This window comes from Aythya ferina, assembly GCF_964211825.1.
Source record: "Aythya ferina genome assembly, chromosome: 31".
NCBI classification, from domain to species: Eukaryota; Metazoa; Chordata; class Aves; order Anseriformes; family Anatidae; genus Aythya; species Aythya ferina.
In genome coordinates, this window is record NC_140328.1 from 1,749,336 (window position 1) to 1,767,153 (window position 17,818).

General features: G+C 52.7%; 2 protein-coding genes across 2 annotated transcripts in view; one reads left to right on the forward strand and one right to left on the reverse strand.

Moving 5' to 3' along the window:
* LOC311425497 (uncharacterized protein) overlaps window positions 1-2,417 on the forward strand; it is a 127,947-nt gene extending 125,530 nt beyond the window's left edge. Inside the window, exons 4-8 of the mRNA XM_084501445.1 lie at window positions 341-385; window positions 484-591; window positions 1,113-1,168; window positions 1,978-2,009; window positions 2,128-2,417. Of these exons, the coding sequence (XP_084357571.1) occupies window positions 341-385; window positions 484-591; window positions 1,113-1,168; window positions 1,978-2,009; window positions 2,128-2,149 (263 nt within the window). The 3' untranslated portion in view covers window positions 2,150-2,417. The remainder of the gene's footprint in view (window positions 1-340; window positions 386-483; window positions 592-1,112; window positions 1,169-1,977; window positions 2,010-2,127) is intronic.
* A 4,772-nt stretch (window positions 2,418-7,189) lies between these two features.
* The window catches only part of LOC311425489 (uncharacterized protein), a 34,634-nt gene continuing 24,005 nt past the window's right edge, over window positions 7,190-17,818 (reverse strand). Inside the window, exon 9 of the mRNA XM_084501426.1 lies at window positions 7,190-7,463. Within this exon, the coding sequence (XP_084357552.1) occupies window positions 7,395-7,463 (69 nt within the window). The 3' untranslated portion in view covers window positions 7,190-7,394. The remainder of the gene's footprint in view (window positions 7,464-17,818) is intronic.

Here is a 17,818-nt window from a genome sequence, read left to right on the forward strand (position 1 = left end):
CAGCAACACCACGGCTGAGGCATGGGGCTGTGCAGTTCCCATGCAGAGAGAGCAAGAGCTGGGGATGTTGATGGACCCTGGTTTGAGCCCGGCATGTTCCAAAGTCTGCCCTGTACATTGCTGAGCCTATGGCAGGGGAAGTAGGATGATTGTAATGAGACAGGCTATAGCCTGTACATCAGCAACAGTGTGGGATGGTTCCAGAAGGGAGAGCACAGTGGTGCTGGTTTTAGACACAGAAAGGTGCCTGCTCAACAAGAACAAACAGGAAGAAAAAGGACTCGGGTGTGACGGTGTGTCAGGTCTTGGCCCCACTAAGAAAAACCCCTTTTGCCCCAAGGTGCAGGTGCTGGTGAGACGACAACTGATATCCACAGCCACACAGGTGAGGACCACCATGAGGCTGTGCCAGCTGCATGGGCACATCCTGCTCCCTGCCTCTCATCTTCACAGCCTGCTGCCCTCACATCCTCTCTCATCCAGCTCCCCATGCCCGGACCCCGCACACCCTCCCCGCAGACACGGCGCTGACAGTGGCGGCCGTCGGCCTCGTACTCCTGGCTGCAGGCAGCTGGTTTGCCATCAGGAAAGGTGAGGGAGTGGAGGAAGGCGGGGAAAGGCTGGGGCTGTAGGGGTCCTGCTGCAGGGCTGGTGCAGAGGGAAAGGTGGTGGGGGAAACCTGGGGCTGCGCAGCTGGGGCAGACGGTGCTTGGGGGTGATGGCTGTGGGCAGCCCAGCTGGGGAGTCCCCCAAGGGAGCTGGGGAGCTTCAGCCTTCATCCCCCAGCCACGAGATGGGAGCCACGGCTGGGCAGCACCTTGGCCTGTGCACCTCAGCCCCTGTTCTTGCAGGTGCCTGCAGAGGAAAATGTCCAAGGTGAGCACCAAAGGCTGCTGGCTGTGGGGTTTGCAGGAGGGAGTTGGGGGCATGGTGGGGCCCTGGGGTGCTCCTTGTTCAGGGGCATCTCCTGTGCAGAAGGCAGGAAGGATGGGGCTTGTCTTGGGCTGCCCTCCAGTTCAATGCCAAATGGAGGAAAGCAACACAAAAGGGCATAAGCCTCATGACCCCTCCTCAGCACATGCACATCCCAGAACCATTCCATTCCTCTCCAGGCATCAGCACGTTGACAGACCACAGATGGAAGACACCAACTATGGTGACATCCAGTGTGAGTACTACCTCCTCCCTTGAGGGAAGCCACATGCCCCTCTGACCATGGTCACCCCTGCTTATACATTCCCCATGCAATCCCACCACTTCATTTCCCACTGGGACATACAAAATCGCTGCCCGTTCATCAAGGCCAGGTTTCTGTCCAGCACCTCATGTCCTCCTTATTCCTTGCATGCTGATCGTGGCTGCTGCCTGCAGAAGGGACATGGCAGCATCCCAGTGCTCCCAGGGACAAAGCCCATTTGCTTGGGGGGTCCTTCCACACCAGCTCCAGCCCCAGGCTGCATTTCCCCCACTTCAACCTCTGCTTTTGTCCTTCCTTCAGTTTACTTCAAAGTGATTTCTGTTTTCATGTAGTTGAAAGGACAGAGCAGCAATGAAAGATATGGCTCTCTTTCCTTGTGTTTGTGGGGAAAACATTTTATAGTTTGCTCTGAAACCACAGGCAGCAGCTAAGGGAGGATGTTGTGGTTGGGTGACAGGCTATAGATATATCCCCACCCTACTTGCACCTCGCTCATGTTGCAGCACAGCCTTGTTTTCCCACGCCTGCACAGAGCAGCTCGCAAGGAGTGCTGGCTGTGCAAAGAGAGGCGTTGCCACAGAAATCTGGAAATACACCAAAACTTCAGCATTTCTGCTCCACTGCTGCTTAGTGCTCATCCCAGAGCAGGATGATGGGAGAGGAAATGTGTCCAGGCATTGAGTGCTGACCACAAACAGCTGCTGCCCAAGGTCAGTGTGAGTTTCAGCCCTCCACCAACAGGCAGCAAGGGCTCATGGTGTGTATTTTTGCCCCCACAGACTCCACCATCGCCCACATTCGACGGGACAGGGTGAGTCATGGCACAGCTGTGCACAGCTCCTTTCTGCACTCCTGCAGCCTGGTGCACACTCGTTATGCAGGGCTCACAGTCAGTAGCTGAAGTAACAGGGTTTCTTTTCTCCCTAAAGCCTCCTCCTGTGCAACAGATGAGAAACACCACAACGTAAGCCACGGTGACCCGCACCCAGACCAGATAGCGCTGCCACAGGGCAAGGGCACAGGAGCCTTACCCACAGCTGCCTTTGCTCTCCTGCTGAGGGCTCATGGAGCCATAACATGGAGCTGGGGGGTGCACTTTGGTCTTCTTAGGGGTTTGTTTTCACAGGGAAGTGCTGTGAGTGTCTAGCCAAGAATATGTAGGACTCACACCTCCATCTACAAGATATTAATACCTCTAAAATATATGACCTGTACCAAATCTTACTGTGAGTGTATTGATTTTTTCTCAACAAAAGAAAACCTCTAGCTGTGGTCAGTGGATGATGTGTACACCTAAGTTGCATTATAATGTCATGGGGGTGTTATTCTACCCACCCATGGAGATGCCCATTTTTGACCTACATGGACAGATATCACTGCAGGGAAGTCCTCGCATGTGTGTGTCAATAGTGTGTGCACTGCAGATGTGGTATTGCTGTGATGACAAATACACATCTCTGAATTTGTGTTCCTGATGGCACCTCCGTCTCATGCAGCCACACATGGAATGGGATGGAGCAGACAGAAACCAAGACACTGAGACACAAAGGGCTGGTGGTGTCGATCTGAAGGGATGCAAAAAGCCTTGCAGACAGACCTTGCCGAGAAGAACTACACCAGCTCCTTCCTGTTTGGGGTGGCTTTATTCACAGCTGGCAGGTCGGCCGGGCTTTCCCTGGTGCTCTCTGCCACTCTCAGAGAACCAGCTGCATCGCCTCTCCCTTGCTCTGCTTTTGGCATCCAGTGGGTGTTGAGAGCAGTTGGATTGAGAGAGCTGCAAAAAACAAGGGAGAACAAGGAGTGGCCTTACTCTCACAGTGCCCACCATGGGGAAATGCTGGGAGCATGGAAGGAGGGGGATTCAGACAGAGCACAGCCACGCGGAGCTCCCAGGCTCCTGCATTCGGATGCACTTTTGGCTTCCATTTCCTCTCCACCAACCTGCCCTCTCGCAACCATCCCATGCACGCTCAGCCTGCAAGGCTCTGCCCATCTCATCCACATTGGCATCTGGAGGGAGAACCTGAGTTAGTGTCCAGCCACACACAGCAGGCAGGGCTTTCCGATTCCCCACGACAGTTGCCTCCATGGTCACGGCTTGCCATGGCAAAGGCATCAGCATTTCACACAGTGCCTAGAGGAGAAGGGTGAAGAAGGGACTGGCACTTACAGAAATGGCTGTGGTCAGAAGAGTCTTGAGCGCTACCAGCACTACACAGAGGCATAGGGAGAGCAGAGAGAAAAGGTGCTGAATGTCCTCAGCAACACTTCCACAAAACCCCTATTTCTGGAGTGTGTCTGTGCTGAGAAGAAAGGGAGGGCCCCGCCATGCCCTCAACTCCCTCAGCACTGTAGAAGGTTTCTGGAGAGCATGGAAGATAGCTTCCTGACACAGCTGGTTAGTGAGCCTACCTGGGGAGGTGCCCTGCTAGACCTTCTGTTCACAAACAGAGAAGGGCTGGTGGGAGTTGTGGTGGTCGGGAGCTGTCTTGGGCAGAGTGACCACGAAATGGTGGAGTTCCCTATTCTTGGTGAAGTCAGGAAGGGGATCAGTAAAACTGCAGTCATGGACTTATGGAGGGCTGACTTTGAGCTGTTCTGGACACTGGTTGGCAGAGTCCCTTGGGAAGTGGTTCTGAAGGGCAGAGGAATCCAGGAAGGCTGGGCACTCTTCAAGAGGGAAATCTTACTGGCTCAGGAGTGGTCTGTGCCCACATGACCATAGACAAGGCGAAGCAGAAGAAGACCGGCCTGGCTGAACAGAGAGTTATGGCTTGAGCATAGGAGAGGGTTTATAACCCGGGAATTATAATTTTTAATAATTATATTTATATATGTATGTATCCACGCAATGTATCATTATATTATATTACATTACATTTCATTACATTGCATTATATCATTATATTAACATATAAAATATATTATAATTATATATTATAATATTATATAATTAGTTAATTAATTAATCATATAATTACTTATAAATTATTAATTATAAATTAGTCTTGGAAGGAAAAGAGGGCATGCCTCTCGGGAGGACTATAAGGATGTTGTGAGGCTGTGCAGGGACAAAATTAGAAAGGCCAAAGCTCATCTGGAGTTCAATCTGTCTACTGCCATTAAAGATAACAAAAAAAATCTTTTTATAAATACATCCACACAAAAAGGAGGACTAAGGAGAATCTCCATCCTTTACTGGATGCAGGGGGGAAACTTACTCTCAAGAGATGAGGAAAAGGAAGAGGTGCTTAATACCTTCTTTACCTCAGTCTTTCGTGGCAAGAGCAGGTGTTCTCTGGATACCCAGTACCCTGAGCTGGTGGAAGGGGATGGGGAGCAGAACGTGGCCCTCATAATCCATGAGGAAATGGTTGGTGACCTGCTAAAGCCCTTGGATGTACGCCAGTCCATGGGGCCAGATGGGATCCACCTGAGGGTACTGAGAAAACTGGCAGAGGACCTGGCCATGCCGCTTTCCATCATTTATCAGCAGTCCTGGCTATCAGAGTAGGTCCCAGCTGACTGGCAGCTAGCAAACGTGACGCCCATCTACAAGAAATGCTGGAGGGTAGGCCCAGTGAACTATAGGCCTGTCAGTTTGACCTCACTGCCAGGGAAGCTCATGGAGCAGATTATCTTGAGTGCCATCACATGGCACTTACAGTGCAACCAGGTGATCGGGCCCAGTCAGCATGGGTTTATGAAAGGCAGGTCCTGCTTGACGAACCTGATCTCCTTCTATGACAAAGTGACGCGCTGGGTGGATGAGGGAAAGGCTGTGGATGTGGTCTACCTTGACTTCAGCAAGGCTTTTGACACCATTTCCCACAGCACTATCCTAAAGAAACTGGCTGCTCATGACAGGGACTGGCATATGCTTTTGTTGGGTTAGCCGGTTAGTTAGGTTAGTTTGTTTGTTTGATAGCCGGGACCAAAGAGTTGTGGTGAATGGAGTCAAATCCAGTTGGAGGCTGGTTACTAATGGTGTCCCACAGGGCTCAGTACTTGGGCCGGTCCTCTTTAGTATCTTTATCGATGATCTGGATGAGGGGATCGTGTGCATCCTCAGTAGGTTTGCGGATGACACCAAGCTATCTGTTTGAGGGTAGGAAGGATCTGCAGGAGGATCTGGATAGGCTGGACTGATGGGCTGAGGTCAACTGCATGAAGTTCAACAAGGCCAAGTGCCGGGTTCTGCACCTGAGGCGCAATAACCCCAAGCAGGACTACAGGCTGGGAGATGAGTGGATGGAGAGCTGCCAGGCAGAGAAGGACCTGGGACTATTGGTGGATAGTCATCTGAATATGAGCCAGCAGTGTGCTCAGGTGGCCAAGAAGGCCAACTGCATGCTGGCTTGTCTAAGAAGCAGATGGGCCAGCAGGGCTAAGGAAGTGATTGTCCCCCTGAACTCGGCTCTGGCGAAGCCATACCTCGAGTACTGTGTTCAGTTTTGGGCCCCTCACTGCCAGAAGGACGTAGAGGTGCTCAAGAGAGTCTAGAGAAGAGCACTGAAGCTGGTGAGGGGTCTGGAGAGCAAGTCTTATGAAGAGCGGCTGAGGGAGATGGGCTTGTTCAGCCTGGAGAAGAGGAGGCTCAGGGGCCACCTTATCGCTCTCTACAGGTACCTTAAAGGAGGCTGTAGCGAGGTGGGGATTGGTCTATTCTCCCATGTGCCTGGTGACAGGATGAGAGGGAATGGGCTAAAGTTGTGCCAGGGGAAGTTTAGGTTGGATGTTAGGAAAAACTTCTTTATTGAAAGGGTTGTTAGGCATTGAAATGGGCTGCCCAGGAAAGTGGTTGAGACCCCATCCCTGGAGATTTTTAAAAGATGTTTAGATGTTGAGCTTAGAAATACGGTTTAGTGAAAGACTTGTTAGTGTTAGGTCAGAGCTTGGACTAGGTGATCTTGAAGGTCTCTTCCAACCTAGACGATTCTGTGATTCTGTGATTTCATTAAGTTTCTCCCCACCCAATTCTCCATCCAGTCTAGGTCTCACTGGATGGCACCACAACCTTCTGGTGTGTCAGCCACTCCTCCCAGTTTAGCATCATCATCAAACTTGCTGACAGTGCACTCCATTCCCTCATCCAAGTCATTGAAGAATATATTGACTAGTACTAGCCCCAGTACCGACCCTTGAGGGACTCCACCAGATACAGGCCTCCAACTCACCTCCGCCCCATTGACCACAACCCTCTGGCTTCTTCCCTTCAGACAGATCACAGTCCACCTCACTACCAGATCACCCTTCACACACTTCAGGTTAGCTGCGAGGATGCTGTGTATGGGAGATGGTGTCTAAGGCTTTACTGAAATCAAGATAGACCACATCCACTGCTTTAATATCATCTATCCCCCCGCCTATATCCTCATAAAAGGCTCTCAGTTCAGTCAAGCATGACTTCCCCTTGCTGAAGCCATGTTGACTGCCCCCAATGACACTTTAATCCTTGATATGCGTGGAGACAATGCCAAGGTTAAGTTGTTCCATCAGCTTTGCAGGGATGGAGGTGAGGCTGACTGATCTATAGTTACCTGGGTCATCCTTCTTTCCCCTTTGGAAAACTGGAGTAACATTTGCTTTCCTCCAGTCCTCAGGCAACTTTCCTGATGCCCATTACTTTAAAAAGATAATGGATAATGGCCTAGCAATGACTTTCCCCAACTCCCTCAGCTCCTGGCATGAGCATGTTGAGCATCCCATCATGATCAGTAGATTTATGGACATCCAGAGATGTTTATTTTTCTTCTAAACAAAACCATATCTGCAATGCACACACCAGTTGGCAGACACATACAAGCACATCCCTGCAGTGATACTGGTCCCTATAGGTCCAAATGTCCATCTGTGTGGGTGCATGGAAGAGCAGCCCTGTGACTTTATCAAGCAGTTTAGGAATACATAATTTCCAGTGAGCACAGGGAGATGGTTTCACATGAGGAAAAAACATTGGTACATTCACAATATTGCTTGGTACACCTGATATATTTTAGAGGTATTAATTTATTAATAAAAGAGATATGAGTCCTTCAGCCTCTTGGCTAGACACACACAGACCTTCCCTGTGACAGAAAACCCCAGAGAAGCCCATAGTACAACCCCCAGCCCCATGATATGGCTGCACAAGAACTCCGCAGGAGAGCAAAGGCAGCCATGGGCAAGGCTCCTGTGCCCTTCCCCTGTGGCAGCGCTATCGGGTCTGGGTGCGGGTCACCGTGGCATATGTTGTGCTGTTGCTCATCTGCTGCACGGGAGGAGGCTTTAAGGAGAAAAGAAACCCTTTTACTACAGCTACTGACTGTGAGCCCTGCACAATGTGCAGGCACCAGGCTGCAGGAGTGCAGAAAGGAGCTGTGCACAGCTGTGCCATGACTCACCCTGTCCCGTTGAACGTGGGCGATGGTGGAGTCTGTGGGGGCAAAAAATACACACCATGAGCCCTTGCTGATTGGAGGGGGTGAAACCCAACGAGCTTTGTGCATCAACTGCCTGGGGTTAACACTCAATGCCTGACCACATTTCCCCTCCCATCATCCTGATCTGGGACGTGCATTACACAGCAGTGGAGCAAAGATGCTGAGGTTTTGGTGTATTTCCACCATTCTGTAGCATCGCCTCTCTTTGCACAGCCTGCACACCTTGCAGCTCTGTGCAGGCATGGGTAAACAAGGTTGTGCTGCAACGCGTCCTAAGTGCACATCAGGTGGTGACATATCTATAGCCTGTTGCCCAACCACAACATCCTCCCTTGGATGCCTGTGGTTTCAGAATGAGCTCTAAAATGTTTTCCCCACCAGTGCAAGGAAACAGAGCTACAGCTTTCCTTGCTGTGATGTGCTTTGTGTAGTTCTTGAAGCAGAAACGACACTGAAGAGAAACTGAAGAAAGGACAAAAGCAGAGGCTGAAGCAGGGGAAATGCAGCCTGAGGCCGGAGCTGGTGTGGAAGGACCCCCAAGGCAAATGGACTTTGTCCCTGGGAGCACTGGGAGGCTGCCATATCCCTTCTGCAGCCAGCAGCCACACTCTGCATGCAAGGAAGAAGCAGGACATGAGGTGCTGGAGAGAAACCTGGCCTTGATGAATGGTCAGGGATTTTGTATGTCCCAGTAGAACATGAAGTGCTGGGATTCCACCTGAGATGCGTGCACGGCTTCCTCCGAGGGAGGACGTAGTACTCACATGAGACTTCATCATGGTCTGTGGTTTCCATCTGTGGGCTTTCAACGTGCTGCTGCCTGGAGACGAATGGAATGGTTGTTGGGTGTGCGTTTGTGGTGAGGTTGCAACATGAGAAACGCACTTGGGTGGTGCTTTCCTAAATCATGTGGTGAACTGGAGTGCAGCAAATAGCAAGCCCCATCCTCCCTGCCTCCAGCACAGGGAATGCAGCCACACACACACAGAGAACGCTGCCCCTGGCCAAGGAGCACCCCAGGACCCCAACATGCACCCAACTCCCTCCCACATACCCCACAGCCAGCAGCCCCAGGTGCTTACCTTGGGCATCTCCCTCTGCAGGCACCTGCAAGAAGAACAGGGGCTGAGGTGTGCAGGCCAAGGTGCTGCCCAGCCCTGGCTCCCATCTCATGGCTGGGGGACAAAGGCTGAAGCTCCCCAGCTCCCTCAGCAGCCTCCCCAGCTGGGCTGCCCACAGCCATCACCCCCAGGCACCGTCTGCCCCAGCTGTGCACCCTCAGGTTCCCCCACCACCTTTCCCACTGCACCAGCCCTGCAGCAGGACCCCCACAGCCTCAGCCTTTCCCCCCACCTCCCCCACTCCCTCACCTTTCCTGATGGCAAACCAGCTGCCTATAGACAGGAGGATGAGGACGACGGCCGCCACTGCCAGCGCCATGCTTGTGGGGAGGGTGTGCATGATCCGGGAATTTGGAGCTCTGGGAGAGAGGGTGTGAGGGCAGCAGGGTGTGATGGGGAGAGGCAGGGAGCAGGACGTGCCAGTGCAGCTGGCACAGCTCCTGCCTGGTAAAGCTCCTGCTTGTCCCCATGCCCTGGGGAAGGCTGCAGAGCACGTCCACTCCCCATGCTTGGGTTTCTGGGGGTGTAGGAGGGAATCACTCACCTGGGGATGATGGACTTGCTGGGGAGCTCACCACATTGCCTGGCAGGACAAAAGGACACGCTTAGTGTCTACAGTGCACACAGAGCCTTCCCAGAATGAGCCTCAGCCCCATGGCCACATGCCCCCATCGACAGCCAGCACCATCCCCAAGGAAGACATAAAAGTGCCCGTGGCTGTTGTGCCAACATGGGCTCCCATGGATTTGCTGTCTAAATTCCCTTGTGAGTGGTTAAGTATAGCTTGGCCAAGGTGTGCCTGCCGATTAAATATGGCATCACCACTCTCATCTTTCGGTGATTCTGGGGGCTAGAGTATCACACAATCACAGAATGGCCAAGGTTGGAAGGGACCTCTGAAAGTCATGGAGTCCAGCCTTCTGCTGAGCAGGATCAGCTAGGACACACTGCACAGGATGGCATCCAGGTGGGTTTGGAATATCTAAAGAGGAGACTCCACAGTATCTCTGGGCAGCCTGTTCCAGTGCTCTGTCACCCTCCCAGTAAAGAAATGCCCCTCGTATTCAGATGGAACTTTCTGTGCTTCAGTTTGAGCCCGTTGCCTCTCGCCCTTTCCATGGGCACAATCGAAAAGAGACCAATTCCATTCTCTCAACACCCTCCCCTCAGATATTTATAGACATGGATGAGGTCTCCCCCCAGTCTCCTCTTTTCAAGGCTATACAGACTCTGTTCTCTTGGCTCCGTTCCTCTTATCATCTTTGTAGCCCTCCTCAGGGCTCTCTCCAGGAGTTCTATGCCACACTTGTACAGGGAATCCCAGAACTGGGCACAAAATGCTTTGTGTTCCATGCAGGGAAGTGATTCCTTCCCAGGAGCTCACACACAGAGAACAACTTCCCTCTCTCTTGCCCTCACCACCCCACACACACCTCTCTTCAGTCACCCATCCCCACGCTCAGCCTCACCTGGGGAGCTGCAGATGTCCTGGGTGGTCACGCCAGCAGCTGCACCTTGGGGCACAGAGGGTTTTGTTTAGAGGGAGTGAGAGCTGGGGCACCCACATGCTTGTGCCCATGTCCCTGCTGCTGGGTCCTTGCCATGTCCTCACTGCTGTGTCCTTGCCCGGCAGGCACCTTGTCACCCCTACGTCTCAGTCCAGCACCCCCGTGGTCTTCTCCCTTGGTTCAATACCCTTTCAGTTCAATGTCCCTTTCAGCTGGTTTGATGTTCCACGCAGAGGTCTCCAAATACCTGAGAACTCCAGTATCTCCCTGTTCTCACCCTAGAGCTCCAGGCCCATTTTAAGAGCCATAAATGTAGACTTCTTCTTCACACATAGGTAACTGCCCAGCTTATGACAATCTCCACTTTTCTCCTGCCATAGGCTCATCAATGCACAGGGCAGATGTTGAAGCAGGCCCAATGCTCCATATTTGCAGCAGAAGTGGTGGTGCAAGGACAGGGGGACCCATTGGGAGCTGCTGTCTCTCTCTAGGGGCTGCCTTGGAGGAGAGGGAACTCTCCCATGGGGGAACCACCCTAAAGACTGCTGCAGCACACAGCTCCAGCCTCAGCACAGCCATGTGGTGGCAAGTGTCTCCGTCCCTTCTCACCCCTGCAGCCCGGGGACTTGTCTCACCAGGGACATCCAGGATGCGGCCAGCACTGAGGGCAGAGCTCCTCCTCTGTTTCATCTCATTCCTCTCCTGGTACCCACATGTGTATCTTCCTGGACTTCTTGACGTGATGTTCAGGACCATGGAGTAGCTCAGCTGCCCTTGCTGGGCTTTCTGGCTGTACGCCTCCATCCCATCCTTGCAGAAGATGATTCGTCTTACAGGTGACACCACAGGGAGAATACACTGGAGCACAACTGTGGTACCTGGCTAAGCAGAAGTTGAGTTCATTTGGAGAGAAGGAGCTGGGAGATCCCCTGCAGGAGACACAGCAGTGAAGGGCTGCCATAGGGCAGAGCTCACAGTGGTTGGGCTTCCAAGTGCCCTGGATCTGGGAGGGAAGGACTCACGAGTACCTGGGGAGCTGCAGATGTCCTGGGAGCTCATGCTGCCACCTGTACCAAAGGGCAGAGAGGGATTTGCTGAGAGGAGCAGTGACCAGTCTCAACCATATCTCCCTACTCCCATATACCCCCTAACCAAATCCTCACTGCTAAGCAGGCATCATTACATCTGCGTGTTCTCAAGCTGTATCTCTTCAATATGCCCTCAAACAATGTGAATTCCAATCCCATTTTGGGTGGATGTCCTGTTCCAGGAAAATACCATATCTCCTTAAAAAACTCAGCAGTCCAAGAGCCTCAGAGCAACACTCCAGACAATTTATGGTGCTGGAGATGTGTGCCCCTTGCTCAGATCTGTATCATACCTAGAGGAAGCCATCTCAATCCTGCTTTCCCCAAACAAACTCTGCCCCACACTGCTGCACCACTGCCCCACGCACGCTGTCCCCATCCTCCCCTCTGCCCACCACGGGCCTGTCCTGCCCCCAGAAGCAGCCCTCCAAACCTCAGCCCCCACACCCAGCAATGCCCCAACTCACAGAGGGCCAGCAGCAGGACAGCAGGGCCAGAAGGAGACAGCCTTGCCCATGGTGCCTGCCCCAGCATCTTTTGGGGTGCTGCTTTTGGGGAGCACCGTCTGCTTCGAGTTTCTGCTTTGCTCTGAGCTGGGGACGGTGGGGCAGAGGCTTGCGGTTCACCTGGGACCTGTGCTGTTAGCTTTCTGAGGCCGCCTGAGCCTGGCCCACAGCCAGAGGCTCTCATCAGTGGGGGCCTTGCCTAAGAACCTGCTACATCCGCTACTTTTGTTGAGCCCGCAATGTTTTTCCTGTCCTCTCACACACTGCAGCACACGCTAGTTTTAATTGTATCTCAGGGGTAACATTGTCCCTGTAAAGAGCTCCTGCCCCTTGTGCCCACTTGGATTTGCTCTCTTCTGACCACATCACTCTGTTTTTCTTCAATGTCTGCAAAAATGATGAGGATGTGAGTGGAATCCTGCACCAAGGTCAAAGTGACTTCAGAGCTCTAGGGCAGTTGCTGTGGGCAGATTTCTCCTTCATCCTGTTGGTGAATCGGCTTATGAAGAACTCTCAGGGAGTCTCAGCTGGGGCCATACTGCTGCCAGCACAGCACTGTGGGAGTCGTCTGCACCCACACTTTGACCCTCATGTAACCACACAACAACCAGGAAAGGCAGAGGCTTCGTCCTGAAGGCACCTGAGCTCCCCCACGCTGCTCTCTCACAGTCCCCTTCCTCAAAGGAATAGGGGAGAAACTCTGGTGGAAGAAGACTTGTGCAGGCCCTGGGCCAGAGCTGCAGCCCGTGGAGAGGAGCCCACGCAGGAGCAGGAGTCTGGGGGGAGCTCTAGCCCGTGGGAGACCTGTAATGGAGCAAGTCTTCAAGAGCTGCTGCCTGTGGGAATCCCATGCAGGATCTGCCTGGAAGAACAGCATCCCAGGACAGGGACCCCCCACTGGAGCAGGGCCACAGAGTGAGTGTTTAGAATCAGCTTAGATGAAGTGTCACGGACTGACCACAACCCCCTTTCCTCCTTTCCCTGCACCTTCTGGATGGAGGAGGTGGAAGACTGGGGATTTGGGGGAACATATATATATATTTTTGTTTGCCAAATATATGTATGTTCGAATTACCAAATGCCTTCCTTGGATAGGTCTGTACTATCAAAACCAGCCTTAAGGAATGTCATGTTGCAGAAGGCAGGGACAGGGGCTGCAGCAAGGAAGGTGTCCCCTTGGTGAAGGAGGATCAGGTGGGGCAATGCTTCAGCCAATTGAGCAGAAAGAAGGCCGTGGGCCCTGCTAGGAGGCACCCCTGAGTGAGTGCTGAAGGAGCTGGCAGATGTCATAGTGAGGCCACTCTCCATCATCCTTGATGGGTCAAGGCGAGTGGGAGAAGGGCCCAAAGACAGGAGGGAAGCAAACGTCACTGCTCTTCCAGAACGGCAAGAAGGAGGACCAGGGGAAGTAGAGGCCAGTCAGATCGCCTCCATCCCTTGGAAGGTGAGGGAGCAGATCATCTGGGAAAGCGTTTCCAGGCACCTAGAGGACAAGCCAATCATCAGGAGTAGTCAGCAGGTATTCAACAAGGGGAGGGCATGCATGGCTAAGCCAACAACCTTCTATGATGAAATGACTGTCCTGGTAGACAAGGGGAGAGCATGCATCTTGCCTGCCTGCATTTCAGGAAGGCCTCTGACAGTCTCTCCCCTAAGATCGTCACAGACAAACTGTTGATGTCTGAGCTGAAAGAGGAGAGGGTAGAGTGGACTGAAAACTGAATGAAGGGCTCAGCCTCAACACGGATGATCAGTGCTGCAAAATCAAGTTGAAGGACGCTAGTTAGTGGTGTAAAAGAAGGATCCAAATGCAGTTCAATTGCCATTCAATATCTGCATCACTCTCAGGATGCTGAGGTTACCCTCAGCAAGTCTGCAGCTGACACCACAGTGGGCATTCACTCACCAGGGAGGGCTGGAGGCTTTATGGGAATGAGAGAGTAGCTCCTTGCACCTAACTCTGTATATTCCTTTACAGGAAGAGTCTCCTGGAGGCTTGTGCTGTGAAACATGCATGCACGGGCCCGAAGGAAGGTGTGGGACATGTGTGTTGATTGGGGTTGGAGAGGTGATGGAATTTCCTTGCAGGAAGGAGCCTGAAACCCATGTCCCCTCCTGCTCTGCCTCCAAGCAGCTCTTCTTCAGTTTTGACCCCATGTTCTTTTCCCCTGTTGCCTCCATGCAGCCTTGCAGCCTCATGTCTGCCAGCTGAGCAGCTCCTCTCCTGCCTGCACCTATCTTATCCCAGAGTCCCCCGCTGCACACCAAGGCCCCAGATGTCAGCACTGGGAGCTGCAGAGAAGGGACATCTTGGCTTCTTCCAGGTCTGTGCAGGAGTTGCTGTGGGAAGTCTAAAACCCTGATCAAGGCTGGGGATGGGCTGTGGGTGTGGGGGCCAGCCATGCTGAGACCCCATCCCCACCTGCCCTACAGCTGGATGTCCCTGTTTACAATGTCCCTGCTCAGGGCTGTCTCCTGGGCATGGCGTGATGACAACCAGAATCCCCGGCAAAGGGATGGATGGGTGTGGGGTGGAGACGGACAGACATGGCCAACCCCTGGACCTGTGCATGGCCTCAGACACCCTCAGATCTCAGGCACTTTTCCATAACCCTTCTGCCAGGGCAATGCCAGTAGGTTAGGGGAACTCTTGTGTGTCAGGGCAAAGGGAACAGCAGCTCCCTCACAGGACACATGGCCCCACATACCAGTCGTAGTGCAACTCTCCAAGCTCTGCTCACTGGCTTCCCTCTCAAGGGAAGGGCCCTGCCACGTATCCTGCTTCACCCGTTGCTTTTGTTGAGCGCCCGCTGTTATTTCTGTCCTCTCACACACCGCAGCACGCTCTGTTTTTCTGTTTTTACCTGTATCTCAGGGGCAGCATCCTCCCTGCAAAGCCCTCCTGCCTCTTGTGCCCATTGCGTTTTGCCTTCTCCTGACCAGGTCACTCTGCTTTTCTTCGATTTCCATACAAATAGTTGTGCCAAGGGGAATCCTGCACCAAGATCAAAGTTACTTCAGAGCTCTGTGGCGGTTGCCAAGGCTGTGGGAAGATCTCTCCTTCATCCTGTTGGTGAATCAGCTTATGAAGAACTCTCAGGGAGTCTCAGCTGGGGCCATAGTGCTGCCAGCACAGCACTGTGGGAGCCATCTGCACCCACTGGTCTTCAACTCTCTTCGGCATGACTGCCCATCACTCTTCTGTTTTCACTTAGAATCATAGAATCATAGAATATCCTGAGTTGGAAGGGACCCTAAAGGATCATCAAGTCCAACTCTTGACACCGCACATGTCTACCCAAAAGTTCAGACCATGTGACTAAGTGCACAGTCCAATCTCTTCTTAAATTCAGACAGGCTCGGTGCAGTGACCACTTCCCTGGGGAGCCTGTTCCAGTGTGCAACCACCCTCTCTGTGAAGAACCCCCTCCTGATGTCAAGCCGAAATTTCCCCTGCCTCAGCTTAACCCCGTTCCCGCGGGTCCTGTCACTAGTGTTAATGGAGAAAAGGTCTCCTGCCTCTCGACACCCCCTTACGAGGAAGTTGCAGACTGTGATGAGGTCTCCCCTCAGCCTCCTCTTCTCCAGGCTGAACAGGCCCAGTGACCTCAGCCGTTCTTCATACGTCTTCCCCTCAAGGCCTTTCACCATCTTCGTAGCCCTCCTCTGGACACTTTCCAACAGTTTCATGTCCTTTTTATACTGTGGTGCCCAGAACTGCACACAGTACTCGAGGTGAGGCCGCACCAGCGCAGAGTAGAGCGGGACAATCACCTCCCTTGACCTACTAGCGATACCGTGCTTGATGCACCCCAGGACACGATTGGCCCTCCTGGCTGCCAGGGCACACTGCTGGCTCATATTCAACTTGCCGTCTACCACGACCCCCAGATCCCTCTCTTCTAGGCTGCTCTCCAGCGTCTCATCGCCCAGTCTGTACGTGCAGCCAGGGTTTCCCCGTCCCAGGTGCAGGACCCGGCACTTGCTCTTATAATCTCGAGGCCTCTCTTAGTTCTGTAAAGAATAATTTATCGGCGCTATCGTCCTGGCCAGGCGGTCTGTAATAGAGGATCATGGGCTTAACTTGGAGGATCATGGGCTTCTAATCCTCAACAGCCCCGATCCAGAAGTCCAGAGGATGACATTGGCTTTCTCCTGGTCTTTCCTGCCAGAGGCTCCTGGCCAGGCCTTGTTCCCCGCCTGCAGTGAAGCACCAGAGGGACAGCTGGGTATGTACGCATGGGCCCAAGGGCTCCCATCACAGCCTTTTGGACATCCACTTCATCTCTTTCCACTTCAAAGTGCTCTTTCACAGTACTCGATAGGGAGGGCTCAGAAGCTCACTACAACCTGCAATATGCCTTCTCCAGAAACCCACAAGGCCTAGGAAACCTTGTGGTTCTTTCTTGTTAGCTGGTGGGCATACAGTTGTTACCTCATTGACCTCACCCATTGGTGTGCAGCAATGTCCACCTTGCCATTTTGCAGTCCAGTTTCACATTTCCTGGGCAGGTCTCTTGATCTTGCTCTGGTCAATAGCAAAGCCAGCCTTCAGGAGAATTTGGATGATTTTCTTCCCTTTCTCAAGAATTCCTCTGCTTTGCTGCCCCATGTGAGGATGCCATCAATGCACTTCAGGTGCTCAAGGGCTTCACCTTGTTCCACAGCCATCTGCATTTCTCCATGGCAAATGGCAGGGCTGCGTTTGCGTCCCTGGCACCATCCATTGCAGGTGTGCTGGACGCCCGCCAAGGGAAAACAATCTGTGGCCTGCACTCTGCAACTGTATTGGGGTTCTATGGCTAGGGTTTGGTAGCAGGGGTCTGCAGTGGTGGTCTTGCTGAGAAGCCCAGAAGCTGCCCCCTATTTGAAAAGGGCCAGTGTCAGACTGCTCCAAGGGACCTGCTGCAGGCCAAAGATGAGCCAAAAATTGATGTTGACTGTACCTATGTGAGAGCATATTTACGGAGGGAAGAAAACCTGCTGGACATCAACAGGTGGCAGAGGGAGGAGTGAGAACCAGCTGTGCAGGCACCAAGGTCAGTGCAGCAGGAGGGCAGGAGGTGCTCCAGGTATGCAGCACAAGTTCCCCTGCGGCCTGTGGAGAGGCCCCTGGTAGAGCAGGCTGTCCCCCTGCACCCATGGGTCCCACATGGTGCAGATCTCCATGTTGCAGCCCGTGGAGGAGCCCTCGGTGGAGCAGGTGGCTGTGTCCTGGAGGAGGCTGTGGCCCATGGAGAGGCCCTGCAGGAGCAGGCCCCAGGCCGGAGCTGCAGCCCGTGGAGAGGAGCCCATGCAGAACCAGGTGGTCTCGTGTTGTGTTAAGGGGTGTAGCCGATTAACCATTATGGGTCTGGTCGGATTCATGGTACTGAACTATCACAATCACAGATTCACCAATACCTCATTAACCATTGGGCGCCTGGTTGGATTCAGAGCACTGAACTACCATGGTCAGGGATTCACCAAAAACGTATAACCACCATTACTCTAGATGTGTTTAATGAGAACTATTGTAATAAATGACTAAGTCCCAAATAGGATTACAAAATTTACAACTTATTTAATGGATAGAGGTAAGCAAACATTGCTGGGTGCGCTGGGAGTCTCTGCTCCACCAAGACGCACACCACTTACTTCAGGCATCTGTTTTTTATGCTCCTAGGCTCCTATATATTCACTATTACTTTGAGAAAAGTCAAGGTTATTATAATTAGGTCCCAGAATCCGAACCCTCCTATTGGCGCATGTGTATCAGTCTCCGGTGGTCCCTCTGGGGGTCTCTCGTGCTGAAGGCTCGTAGTCTTCCTCTCAGGCTTTTTTTCTTGTATTTCTCCTTTGTCTATCTTGGCTGGATGTCAGAGACTTGTGCAGCGTCTCCTGCAAGCTTAGTCTTTTAGTCGTCCTTCAACTTTCCCTTTCTCTTAAATCTCCTGGCCAGATACCAAAGACTTGCATAGTGTCCCGTGCAATAG